The sequence below is a fragment of the Bolinopsis microptera genome, chromosome 9 (genome assembly GCF_026151205.1).
Source record: "Bolinopsis microptera isolate Bmic1 chromosome 9, MBARI_Bmic_1.0, whole genome shotgun sequence".
Lineage (NCBI taxonomy): Eukaryota > Metazoa > Ctenophora > Tentaculata > Lobata > Bolinopsidae > Bolinopsis > Bolinopsis microptera.
In genome coordinates, this window is record NC_087080.1 from 3470210 (window position 1) to 3483514 (window position 13305).

At 38.3% G+C, this 13305-nt stretch overlaps 1 protein-coding gene across 14 annotated transcripts in view; it reads left to right on the forward strand.

Annotated features, from left to right (window-relative positions):
* Positions 1–13305, forward strand: part of LOC134820496 (NADPH oxidase 5-like) — a 95389-nt gene that overhangs the window by 62744 nt on the left and 19340 nt on the right. For 13 of the 14 annotated variants that reach the window (XM_063830911.1, XM_063830907.1, XM_063830900.1 and 10 more), the window contains 3 exons: positions 1350–1501; positions 1674–1768; positions 13124–13232. Coding sequence is in view for 13 of the 14 variants with exons in the window: in XM_063830907.1 (XP_063686977.1) it covers positions 1350–1501; positions 1674–1768; positions 13124–13232 (356 nt within the window). In the remaining variant the exon portion in view is untranslated. Of the gene's footprint in view, positions 1–422; positions 546–1349; positions 1502–1673; positions 1769–13123; positions 13233–13305 lie in introns of those variants that run through there. The other variant, XM_063830906.1, reaches the window with a different exon arrangement.

Sequence of the window (13305 nt, forward strand, 5' to 3'; positions counted from 1 at the left end):
TGCAACGAGTTAGAGCATTCATACTCATAGTAGGGAAGCAAGACTAGTGACTATCTGAGATAGACAACTATGCTCCGAGATCATATGTTTCTCATGTGGTATTGTTCTCCTAATTTATTATTCAAAATCCGTTTGGATTTAATTAGTTCTTACAATACATAAAACCATTCATACGGTCACATGTACTGAAAAGCAGTTTGCTGTCCGTAGTTCTTTATGGTTACTTCAAGTAGAGGGGTGCCGCCGCTCGTCACTTTCTTTTGTTGTATCAATCGAAACTGTTCTTTTCAGTATTATTTGCTATTTATTCGAAACAGTCAACATGTTTTCTCACAGATAAGCCTCTTTATTTCACTCTTCTTTGACGGAAAGGGATATTATTTTTCAGACTAAATTTTATTTTTGTAATCGTGAAAAGTGAGAGTGAAGTTTCTTCAAGATGTTCAACAAAAACTTAAAACCAAACACTATGGCCAGCCCGCTTCTTCTAGGATATTCTCGAAAGTTCTCAAATCAGTATCTGAAAGCAGAAGTGGAAGGATTCCGTACGTAATAATCTCAGTTCAAACTTTTTGCTTGATTTAGTGATTGGAATATTTTCTGCTAAAACACACAAATTATGTTCAAACTTGCAATTAACGAGATCAGTGACTGTTATCAAGAAGGATTTCTCGTGTAGAGAAAGAGCCAAGCTTAACTCATATTATTCATGTATTCCCTGATCCGATAATTTTATCTGTTAAACCGGATTAAGGCCCAGTCCAGGGACTGAATTCCGTCAGTCTGATCAGCTATCTTCTTGCCACCCAATCGCGGGTTTACTACTCACATGTAACTATGGTAACACGTGACATTGAGTATCACATGTAACTATGGTAACACGTGACATTGAGTATCACATGTAACTATGGTAACACATGACATCATGTAACTATGGTAACACATGACATCACATTCGTACTCTTGAAGTGGTTCACTGAGGGTTCCTTTAACTTTTAGGTATTTTGGAAGCTTCTCTTTCAGTTTTGAATAATAATTTGTGGGTGGTGTATAATGTACGGACAGTAGCCTCATGATATTGACAACCACAGACAGAAACAGTTTCTAGACATTACCATTACCTACAGAGTTTCTAACTCTACTAACTACAGACAGAAACAGAGTGATACAACAGTTTCTAGACATTACCATTACCTACAGAGTTTCTAACTCTACTAACTAACTACAAAAAATCAGAATAATCAGAAATTATTTGGAACTCCCAAAAACTGTCTACTAGCTACAGAGACTCTATACTAACTCTATGACTATGGGGACTCTAAATCATCTACTAATTAACCTAATTTCAGTTGAAAGACAGAAAGTATTAGAAGACAAGAAGAGAGAAACAAAAGCCTGGTTTGAGACATATTTCAGAGAGCTCCTGAAAACGCCTGTTGGCAAGGAAGAGGATCTCGAGATTACGAAGAAGGACTTCCTCAAACTTCTCCACAACAAAGATGTGAGTTGCATTTGTGGAACTGTCATTTTTCATTTATCTTATTATACTAATAAACTTGTTGTAAATTAAACTTGCATTAACGCGGCTTGAAGTTCTGTGATTTTTTTAAAGAACCCAAAATCAAGTTCTTGTGTTTTAAATATATCCCTGTGTTTGAAAAGTATGATTTCAGGAGTTTGCGGAGCACTCTTTCCGGTTATTCGATAGTGACGACTCTGGTGACGTGTCAATACAGGAGATACAAGCTGGTCTTAATAAACTATCCGAGTAAGTATCCAATCAAAAATTATAATCAGTATTAGAAGTAGAGTCTACTTTTTTCCAAAATTTTGAAACCTTTAAGATAGAACATTAATCAGTATGTTATGTCTTCTTATGTCTTTTCGAGTACTAACGTTAAACTTAAATTTGCAAAGAAGCGCATTCGAAAGATAAGTCTACATTTTTGAGAATACTGAAAGTTTCAGTGAAACAGACTTTCTATCAAATCAAACACACTCACGATAACCAACAAAGTTATTTGGTCGTCTCAATAAACTGAAAAATGTGTTCCTTGTAGCGGCTAGAGCCGCTAAAACGTGCTAATAAATGATGCTCTGAAATCAGATTACAGCATTACTTGAGTTTCTTGCATACCATATTTCAAAAGAATCTCAAATAAAGTGCGGAGCAGGTAAAGTCGATTATTCATCTACAATTTACATCATGTACAATGTACAATGTACAATGTACAACGTACAATCCAAGCCATGTATGTTATAACCAAAGAATTTAAATCCACGCTGTATTTTTATCGCTACTCAATTAATCTTCTTCAATAACCCAACTTAAAGCATTCTTTTTACCCCTATTGACTATTCCCTTGTTCAAACCCAATTCCATATCTGCAAATAAATATTTAATAAATACTTAATAAAATAACATTTATTAAGTATTTAGATAACTCTCTAGATGACGGTAAGCCTCAGATGACATAGTATTGCACAACTTCTCCCGATGCGTTTTATTTTGCCTTTTAGTAAGACATAAACAAGATAATGAAGTTACAAAGACTTGTCTGGCACATCATTATAGGGCGTATTTTCCCAACAACATATTAAGCAAAAATAAAAAGCTTTAATCTATACTGTATAGTATTTCTTAAAAAAATGTTACTTAAATGGTCCTAGAATTATGTTGATTTAAATCTGAAATTTGTTTTGGTCGTCATGTCTGTATTTGGTATTAAAATAGGACGAATAGATTAATAACCAATCGGTTATTAACCGGGTATTAACCAATTGAATCCAATAGTTCAATACGTCTGAAAATATCGAATGTGGGAATAGTCCAGGTGAAAACAAAGGGGTCAATTTATAGGTTGTCCAGAACTTGTCAAGCGTTTAGCTGTTTAGGTGTGACCAGAGCACATTTCCGGATAACCATAAAATCCAACCCATCCTAAATCACTTATTTCACACCCGTTCATCTTAGAAAGACTAAAACTATTGTAATTGACAAAGCCAATACGCGTTGAACATAGACAATTCTCCCCTTGGATTCCAGTTTATGATGAAGGCTCCCAGTTTGCTTGGCAAATTATCTACAGTGTACAGTGTAAAAGTAACTGACTCAGAGAGATTTGCTTTCTGTCATACCCGAACAGAAAGAAAACTGCTCGTAGAGCTGTCATACCCGAACAGAAAGAAAACTGCTCGTAGAGCTGTCATACCCGAACAGAAAGAAGACTGCTCGTAGAGCTGTCATACCCGAACAGAAATAAAACTGCTCGTAGAGCTGTCATACCCGAACAGAAATAAAACTGCTTCTAGAGCTGTCATACCCGAACAGAAAGAAAACTGCTTGTAGAGCTGCCATACCTGAACAGAAAGAAAACTGCTCGTAGAGCTGCCATACCCGAACAGAAAGAAAACTGCTCGTAGAGCTGTCATACCCGAACAGAAAGAAAACTGCTCGTAGAGCTGTCATACGCGAACAGAAAGAAAACTGCTCGCAGAGCTGCCATACCTGAACAGAAAGAAAACTGCTCGTAGAGCTGCCATACCCGAACAGAAAGAAAACTGCTCGTAGAGCTGTCATACCCGAACAGAAAGAAAACTGCTCGTAGAGCTGTCATACCCGAACAGAAAGAAAACTGCTCGTAGAGCTGCCATACCCGAACAGAAAGAAAACTGCTCGTAGAGCTGTCATACCCGAACAGAAATAAAACTGCTCGTAGAGCTGTCATACGCGAACAGAAAGAAAACTGCTCGTAGAGCTGCCATACGCGAACAGAAAGAAAACTGCTCGTAGAGCTGTCATACCCGAACAGAAAGAAAACTGCTCGTAGAGCTGTCATACCCGAACAGAAAGAAAACTGCTCGTAGAGCTCTCATACCCGAACAGAAAGAAAACTGCTCGTAGAGCTGTTTGATCTTTGACCATCAGAGTATTTCCTGAAAATTGTTGACCGTGATTAATGGTAGAGTTATTCTCGTGGTATCAGTAGGGACTCACTGTCGATGACATGCTTGTTCTCCAATTCTATGTGGTATTATTTATTAATTATTATGTGTATATTGTTTATTATCTCTCTCTCTGTTCTGGTCAACGGTTTCTGCCTCTGGGGTGTGGCAACCCTGAAGGAGGTTGCCGTGTTAACTATGTGGAGATAATGGAGATGAAGTGGCAAGTAAAATAAAGGGGAATGAGGTATTATTTTATAACAATAAAATTACACAGCAGTAACCATTACGAAATTGTGTTTTCAGTGATTGTGATATTTGACGTTGCTAATATGGAACGTGGATGCCATAATCTTAGTTCAAAACTTGGATACATACTTATCGTAACCTATTTGTCTTTTCTCGTATTTTTATTTTGCCAAAGTCTTATCCAACGTGACAAAGGAGCACACGTGTCCTTATCAACTGATGTGGACTCTGTTCGAGCAGTGTCGGATCTACAATCCCATCAGTTGCGTTCATTAGGAGGAAGTGAAGGATCTAACAGTAGCGCAGGTGTCACAGAGAATGCCTTGAAGGAAGTTTCAAACAATTCGGCAGCAGCTGAAATTAGGAAGCAACATGAGTTTAAAGCGACTACTACTACTACCACTTCCCAAACCGATACTACTATAGCTAGTTCTACTGCCACTACTTCTAAAACTGTCTCACCGAGCGACAAAATAAAGCAATCAGCAAGCTTTTCTCACAAATTGAAATATCGTCTCCAATTTCCCGACAAAGGCTTGTGTGTTGGCATTTCCAAATTAAAGACACTTACACTGTCTTTTTGTAACCCGGTTAAACAACAAGCTTTCTACCACATCAACGGATTTCTGAGATCTGTAGAATTTTCACTTTGTGTCGGTTTGGCGGGATTCAACAACTCTACCTCTGGTGACAGTCTGACACTGCTAGATTGTACACAAGCAATCAGTTTGAACTTAGAAAAAGGTAGACTCATCTACAGGGATGATCAAGCAGATGGTCGTGGAGTACTCTGCATTGCTCCCGAAGGAGGTGGAGGCATATGGTTGGGAAAGAAAATAGTTCTGACTAAAAAATGTAAAAAAGATGCATCTCAGATTGATCTCCTTGAGGAAAGTGCATTTCTACGTGACAGAGCAGCGCTTTTAATGCCGTCTGGAGATAAGTCTTGTGATTCGCCATCCAATAACCGGCCACCAATGGCTAAGCTCTTACCTGAGATACAAGTTGAAAGATGCAAAATGTTATCTGAATGTGTAACTGTGGTGGTGAAGACAGCACGGAGACCTCTACTGGTTATCAGACTTGCAGAATCAATAAAAACAGTACTCAATCAGGATCTTCCGATGATAGTGATCGATGATGGCCCCAACCCGCATCCCTCGGATATCGTGGCCAAAATTGCCCGATTCCCAAATATAAATTACGTTATAACTGAAAGTAGGGATCTTGGAATTAGTGAAGGCAGAATGATAGGAGTTAACATGGTAACGACAAAATACTTTGTAAACATGGACGACGACAATGTGGTCACAGAATCGTGGGACGCCGCTAAAATGGTAGAACTACTCGATACAACTGACTTATCTTTAGTGGGTGGGAGAACCGACTCGATGGACTGGCCTGGGTTTATGGAATTTGGTTGTGACGAATCAAAACCAACTCTTAATCATTATTCGAGATCCTGCAGGATTGCTAACCAGAGCTTGCCTTTCTTTTCAGATTGTTTGCGATGCGATCTGACCAGTAACAGTTTCATGGCAAAGACTAAAGATATTCTTGAAGTTGGTGGTTGGAGCAAGGAGCTAAAAGTACACGAACATCAGGATATTTTCTTGAGATTGAAAGCTGCTAGCAAGAAAGTTGTCTGGTGTCCTAAATTCCATGTTTTAAATTTGCACATTAACAATGATGATACGACTGTTATCGACAATGCTTACGAAAAGCTGAGATACGGTAGAGAGTGGCAGATGAAGAAGGTATTTGAGAATCATTGGAATGTTAAATACTACAAATTATTTACGGGAAGCATGGAGGAATGGCCTAACACATGGGAAAACGACAAATATTAACGAGAGGTCAAAATTGAAAATACTTGCAAGTTTAGAGCTTACTTACAGTTATTTTGAATGGATACTATTAAGATCATTTAACATAAAGTGACTCTGCAGGGTTTTGATCTTTAGAACCGTTACACCCATTATAAGTAACATTCCTTAAAGTTGGAAACATCTGGTATTCATGAATACAAACTATAAATTGATAAGATGAGTTTTGGGTTCAAGCACAATATTGACGTTCCGTTTTCTATCACGATATCTTAATTTAGTTGTTTGCTGTGTTTAACCTTGAAAATATCAAATCAACCAAGAAAATCTTTACAATTAAAACGGCTGCGTAAAAACTTTAAAGTGCCACTGGAACTAAATGCCGAGTTTGAACTGCCTTAAAGTTAGCCTCTGAGCGTCAGTTTTAGTCCTGACAACATTCTTGTCGGCATTTCCATATAACCTCAGCTGTAATCTAAAAACTGTTACCTTGCTATTGCAACAGATAATATTCAACCATGTTTCAAGCAAAATTATACTCCTTTACAGAGAAGTATATCATCAATTTGCTACACTTAACTTGGTTCTTATAATTAAATGGACAAAAATATGCAAAGGCTAGACCCCCTTCAAAAGCTTCAGCTTTTAAACAAATCTTACCAATTTGGCTATATTTGGATTTTGGTAGTAATTTAACAAGAAAATAGCTATAGCCTTAGGGGCTAGGTGGCCTAGTGGTTAGAGCATCCGCCTTCTCCGCAGAAGGTCCAGTGTTCAAACCCCAGTTAAATGAGGAAGGGTATACCTGATAAAAGTGCAAGAAACTTCCTAGGATACCCGTTCAGTGCATACTGTACATAGTACTATTAACTATTATTATATAACTTTGTTTAGTTACAGAATACAGACGCGATCGCTGTTGTATATCTTTTACGGTTTTTGCGGAAAGTCGCGTTAAAGTTGATGCCGTGGTGTCAGTAAAATGGCACGGAAAACTATCGTCTCGCTTTATATAATATATTATAGTAAGATGTATTTTTAAAAACCATTGTTACTTTGGTACATAGTTTATACTTCATAACATGTGAAGCCATTGAACCTGGACAATGGCACATACGACAAACAGTGCTCCACCAGAAGCCCCATTTCAAGGATAATTCTATCACTCCGTGCTTTATTTATATTCTATGTGATTAGTCCCAGAGCTGGAGTCTGAGGTGTAACCCCAGGAAGCCACTCCTGTGCACTGATTAGGAGAGAATAAAACCTAAACGTAAATCAGATTCCAGTCTAATAATTGTACCCAAGTTAAGGGGGGGGGGGGGGGGGGGGGGGATTTTTTTTGCGAAACTTGGTTTCGAGATAGCAGTTGACCAACAAACTAGAACCGCGCCGGTGACCGAACTTTTGAGGGGGTCCCGGACCCCAACCGCCAAACGGTGCCCGCGGGGCAGCCACGCCCATATTTGGTCCAAATTAGGCCTAATTTAGCCAAATACCCTGAACATGCGTAAAACCCAGATTTAAGGTGCTCTACTGTACTTGTAGCTAGTAGTCCCCTGAACTCGTATATGAAATGTCATCAAGATTGGACAAAAAATAACGGAGTTATCAGCTAAAAACTATATGCCCATATTTGGGCATACGCACCTTATTTGATCGATTTTGGCCCATAAATTAGTCAAATATCAATATTTTTGATATTGGTATTTTTAACCCATTATAATGATCATTGAAGCGCTTCAATAACCACAGCAAGGATCAAAGAAAGCAATTTAATGGTAAATGCAGAAATTGACTGATGGACGATGGAATTCTGTGCCCACTACTAACGGACCGACATCATAGTACATCACTAAATTGATATATCACTTAAACTTTAATTTAGCGATCACATCTCATTATCCCGCACTACATTCAAACACAATAGACAAAATTTCAGAACTGCAGTCTGCAGTGCACTAGGGTTTGCAACCGATATAATCGGCGATAATTTGTGAAAAATTCATTATCGGTTATCGGCGATAATTTCTAACCGATAAACCGATAATATCAACATTTTTTCTTCAAAACTTATTTCCAAAAAGTTCGAAATTCTGTAAAATCATCGATCAAATTTAGCGTTATTGGACCTCTACAGCTAACTAGTATATAGCTAATTCTCACCGCCCACATTAAATCTTGATATAGTAAACTGTTAGCATGGATATTTATTAACCGAATTTGCTACTCAAATCAGTGTCATCCTCTCATTGTTAAATCAAAATATGTTAAGTTATTCACATTTCACATCCCATTGTCATGTGTTATTGCTGATTTGTCCTGCACTTGATGATCAATCATTTTAACAGCATATGTTTCACAATGGCCAATTCCCATATCATGTTTGTATTTGATTGCTCATTTGCTTAAATTGTTAATTAATGACGTGCTTGGTTGTTCCCTGTCGTGTCCTGTTAAAACTGTTTTATTTGATATGGCAACCAAAGAGATCTGGAAACAGTTCAAAAAAGAGGGAGACAACGTGACCTGCATACATTGTGAGAAGTCTTTCCAAGGTACAACTGCCAAGAGGTCTTACACTAGTTTGTGGTATCACTTGCGAGTAAAGCACGCTATTGAAAATCCAGCCACTAAAATTGCTAACTCGTCCACATCCCCCAGGCCAAACGACCAAAAAGTAAACCCCTGATCGTACCATACATAGAAAAGAAGACTCAAGCTGTAATGTATAGTCGTCTAGCAAATGCTTTCTAAATAACTTTACGATGCCGTTCTGGAATTTCAAATAACGTGTTTAGAATTCGTGTAACAGTAACTCAGGACTTCCGTAATCCTCATTTACAAAGGTGACGAAAGTGTAATTGATTATGTCAGTCAATACTCAATAGTCATACAAATTAACAGAAACTTAGCTCATTGTTATGACCCAATTTTATCGCCGATATTTATCGTTATCGTGCCCACAATTGCACAATTAAAAGGGTAATACTTTCTCCTTTTTTAAACATATCTCCACGATTATCAACTTCGCAAACAACATTAAACGACTAATCGTGCCCGAAAAACTGGGCCAGACACGAGTTAGCCTACTCTCTTGTCGCCTCTACTCATTATCTCATCACCCATCACGTCTACTCATTCCCCTTCATTTCACTTGCTACTCTATCTCCATTATCTCCACATAGTTAACAGCAGCAACATCCAAAGGAGTATTTTGCTTGAAATATGTTTGAATATTATCTGTTGCAATAGCACGGTAACAGTTTTTAGATTACAGCTGGGGTTATATGGAAATGCCGACAAGAATTGTGTCACTGCCTACGTACGAGGTAGACAGCCACTGATGATTTTGTCTGTGAGTTTTTCGTCACTTCCTGACATGAGTCAGACCTCAGCTGGATCCTTCCTGTTTAGCTTTTTCTGAGCTTCCCGCTCGACCTCCTTCTTCAATCTTCAATCATCATCATCAGTTAGAGCTGCCGTGCTCTCGAACTTTCCCCTCACACTCCACCACGGCACCTCCTTCGAGGCCTCTTGCCAGGTAACACCAGCTCTCAGACATAGGCAAGCTTACCGCGCACGGCGTTTTTTCTTTTTTGTTTCGTCCTTTCCGTGTGTGCCGTTTTGTGCCACCCTCTCTGCTGTTCCTGCGAAATTGCGCTCATTCGCTCTTCAATGGGCTGTTCATTTGACAGAGTTACTGGCTGGCACTCCAAACATCTTCTCACTCACAATCACCATCAATCAAATTCAAAATTATGCAATCAATCACTATACATCAATCCACGATCATATGATCAAAACACAAAACTTTGTTATATACTGTTTCTGTTTGAGATTTGAATAACGTTACTGTAATGTTTCAAATTATATTTTAAATGTTCAAAAAAAAAATGACTAAAACTGACGCTCAGAATCCCAACAGAGGTTAACTTTAAGGTAGTTCAGAATCGGCATTTAGTTCCGGTGACACTTTAAATTTTTGATGCAGCCGTTTTAATTGCAAAGAGTTTCTTGGTTGATTTGATATTTTCAAGGTTAAACACAGCAAACAATTTAAACAACAAATTAAGATAATATCTTGATAGATAATAGAACGTCAATATTGTGCTTGAACCCAAAACTCATCTTATCAATTTATAGTTTGTATTCATGAATACCAGATGTTTCCAACTTTTAGGAATGTTACTTATAATGGGTGTAACGGTTCTAAAGATCAAAACCCTGCAGAGTCACTTTATGTTACATGATCTTAATAATATCCATTTAAAATAACTGTAAATAAGCTCTAAACTTGCAAGTATTTTGGCCTCTCGTTAATATTTGTCGTTTTCCCATGTGTTAGGCCATTTCTTCTTGCTTCCTCTAATCAATTTATAGTCTTCAACATTCCAATGATTCGTAAATACCTTCTTCATCTGCCTCGATCTATTGTATCTCAGCTTTTTGTAAGCTTTGTCGATAACAGTTGTATCATCATTGTTAATGTGCAAATTTAAAACATGGAATTTAGGACACCAGACGACTTTCTTGCTAGCAGCTTTCAATCTCAAGAAAATATCCTGGTGTTCGTTTACTTTTAGCTCCTTGCTCCAACCACCAACTTCGAGAATATCTTTAGTCTTTGCCATGAAACTGTTACTGGTCAGATCGCATCGCAAACAATCTGGAAAGAAAGGCAAGCTCTGGTTAGCAATCCTGCAGGATCTCCAATAATGTTTAAGAGTTGGTTTTGATTCGTCACAACCAAATTCCATAAACCCAGGCCAGTCCATCGAGTCGGTTCTCCCACCCACTAAAGATAAGTCAGTTGTATCGAGTAGTTCTACCATTTTAGCGGCGTCCCACGATTCTGTGGCCACATTGTCGTCGTCCATGTTTACAAAGTATTTTGTCGTTACCATGTTAACTCCTATCATTCTGCCTTCACTAATTCCAAGATCCTTACTTTCAGTTATAACGTAATTTATATTTGGGAATTGGGCAATTTTGGCCACGATATCCGAGGGATGCGGGTTGGGGCCATCATCGATCACTATCATCGGAAGATCCTGATTGAGTACTGTTTTTATTGATTCTGCAAGTCTGAGAACCAGTAGAGGTCTCCGTGCTGTCTTCACCACCACAGTTACACATTCAGATAATATTTTGCATCTTTCAACTTGTATCTCAGGTAAGAGCTTAGCCATTGGTGGTCGGTTATTGGATGGCGAATCACAAGACTTATCTTCAGACAGCATTAAAAGCGCTGCTCTGTCACGTAGAAATGCACTTTCCTCAAGGAGATCAATCTGCGATGCATCTTTTTTACATTTTTTAGTCAGAACGATTTCGCTTCCCAACCGTGTGCCTCTACCTCCTTCGGGAGCAATGCAGAGTACTCCACGACCATCTGCTTGATCATCCCTGTAGATGAGTCTACCTTTTTCTAAGTTCAAACTGATTGCTTGTGTACAATCTAGCAGTGTCAGACTGTCACCAGAGGTAGAGTTGTTGAATCCCGCCAAACCGACACAGAGTGCAGAAAATTCTACAGATCTCAGAAATCCGTTGATGTGGTAGAAAGCTTGTTGTTTAACCGGATTACAAAAAGACAGTGTAAGTCTCTTTAATTTGGAAATGCCAACACACAAGCCTTCGTGGGAAAATTGGAGACGATATTTTTGAGAAAAGCTTGCTGATTGCTTTACTTTGTCGCTCGGTGAGACAGTTTTAGAAGTAGTGGCAGTAGTATTAGCTATAGTAGTATCGGTTTGGGAATTGGTAGTAGTAGTAGTAGTCGCTTTAAACTCATGTTGCTTCATAATAACAGCCGCTGCCGGATTGTTTGAAACTGCCTTCAAGGCATTCTCTATGACACCTGCGCTACTGTTAGATCCTTCACTTCCTCCCAATGAACGCAACTGATGGGATTGCTGTTCCGACACTTCTCGAACAGAGTCCACATCAGTTGATAAGGACACGTGCGCACCTTCGTCACGTTGGATAAGACTTTGGCAAAATAAAAATAAGAAAAAAGACAAAGAGGTTACGATAAGTATGTATCCAAGTTTTGAACTAAGATTATGGCATCCACGTTCCATATTATTATATTAGCAACGTCAACTATCGCAATCACTGAAAACACAATTTCGTAATGGTTACTGCTGTGTAATTTTATTGTTCAAATAAGTGCACCACCTTTGGTGGGGACAGTGGACGGTATAATAAATGATACACACAATAATACATAAATAATACCTCATGGAATTGGAGAACAAGCATGTCATCGATATCATTGTAGAGTCCACATCAGTTAATAATATTGAACGCAACTGATGGGATTTCTGTTCCGACACTGCTTGAACAGAGCAAAATAAAAATACGAAAAAAGACAAAGAGGTTACGATAAGTATGCGCTTAGTCAATAAAGACACCGTGATTGTTATAAAAAGGAGATGATGAAGCAAGTATTCAGGAACATAGGCATGACACAAAGAAAAAATCACCTTGACACAGTACCCCTTATTAATCCATCCTGTCACTCAAATTATTTGTTATATAGTAGTGTTGAAAATATTAAAACTGTATGTATCCAAGTTTTGAACTAAGATTATGGCATCTGCGTTCCATATTACTATTATCAACGTCAACTATCGCAATCACTGAAAACACAATTTCGTAATGGTTACTGCTGTGTAATTTTATTGTTCAAATAAGTGCACCACCTCCGGTGGGGACAGTGGACGGTATAATAAATTATATACACATAATGATACATAAATAATACCGCATAAATAATACTTCATTCCCCTTTATTTTACTTGCCACTTTATCTCCATTATCTCCACATAGTTAACACAGCAATATTTTGCATCTTTCAACTTGTATCTCAGGTAAGAGCTAAGCCATTGGTGGTCGGTTATTGGATGGCGAATCACAAGACTTATCTCCAGACGGCATGAAAAGCGTTGATAATATAGTAATATGGAACCTCCTTCAGGATTGCCACACCCCAGAGGCAGGCAGAGCAGCCTCATACTATCCTCTCGCGGGCCGTATAGGTTCAGCCTCTCTTTTTTTAAATCTTATTGTCCTCGTGTTCATTGGTGACTTTTCAGGACGGGTGAGGCGAACAAAAAGACGATAAAATGGTTCGTAAACAGATTGGAAAAGTTCACAAACGGAGATGTGACCAAAGAAATATTTAAAAAAGCTATAAACCAAACTGTAAGTGTGTTCAATTTTCAGGAATTTGTGCTGTCACAGTGCCGCTGTTTTTAATCTTGATATATATCGTGAT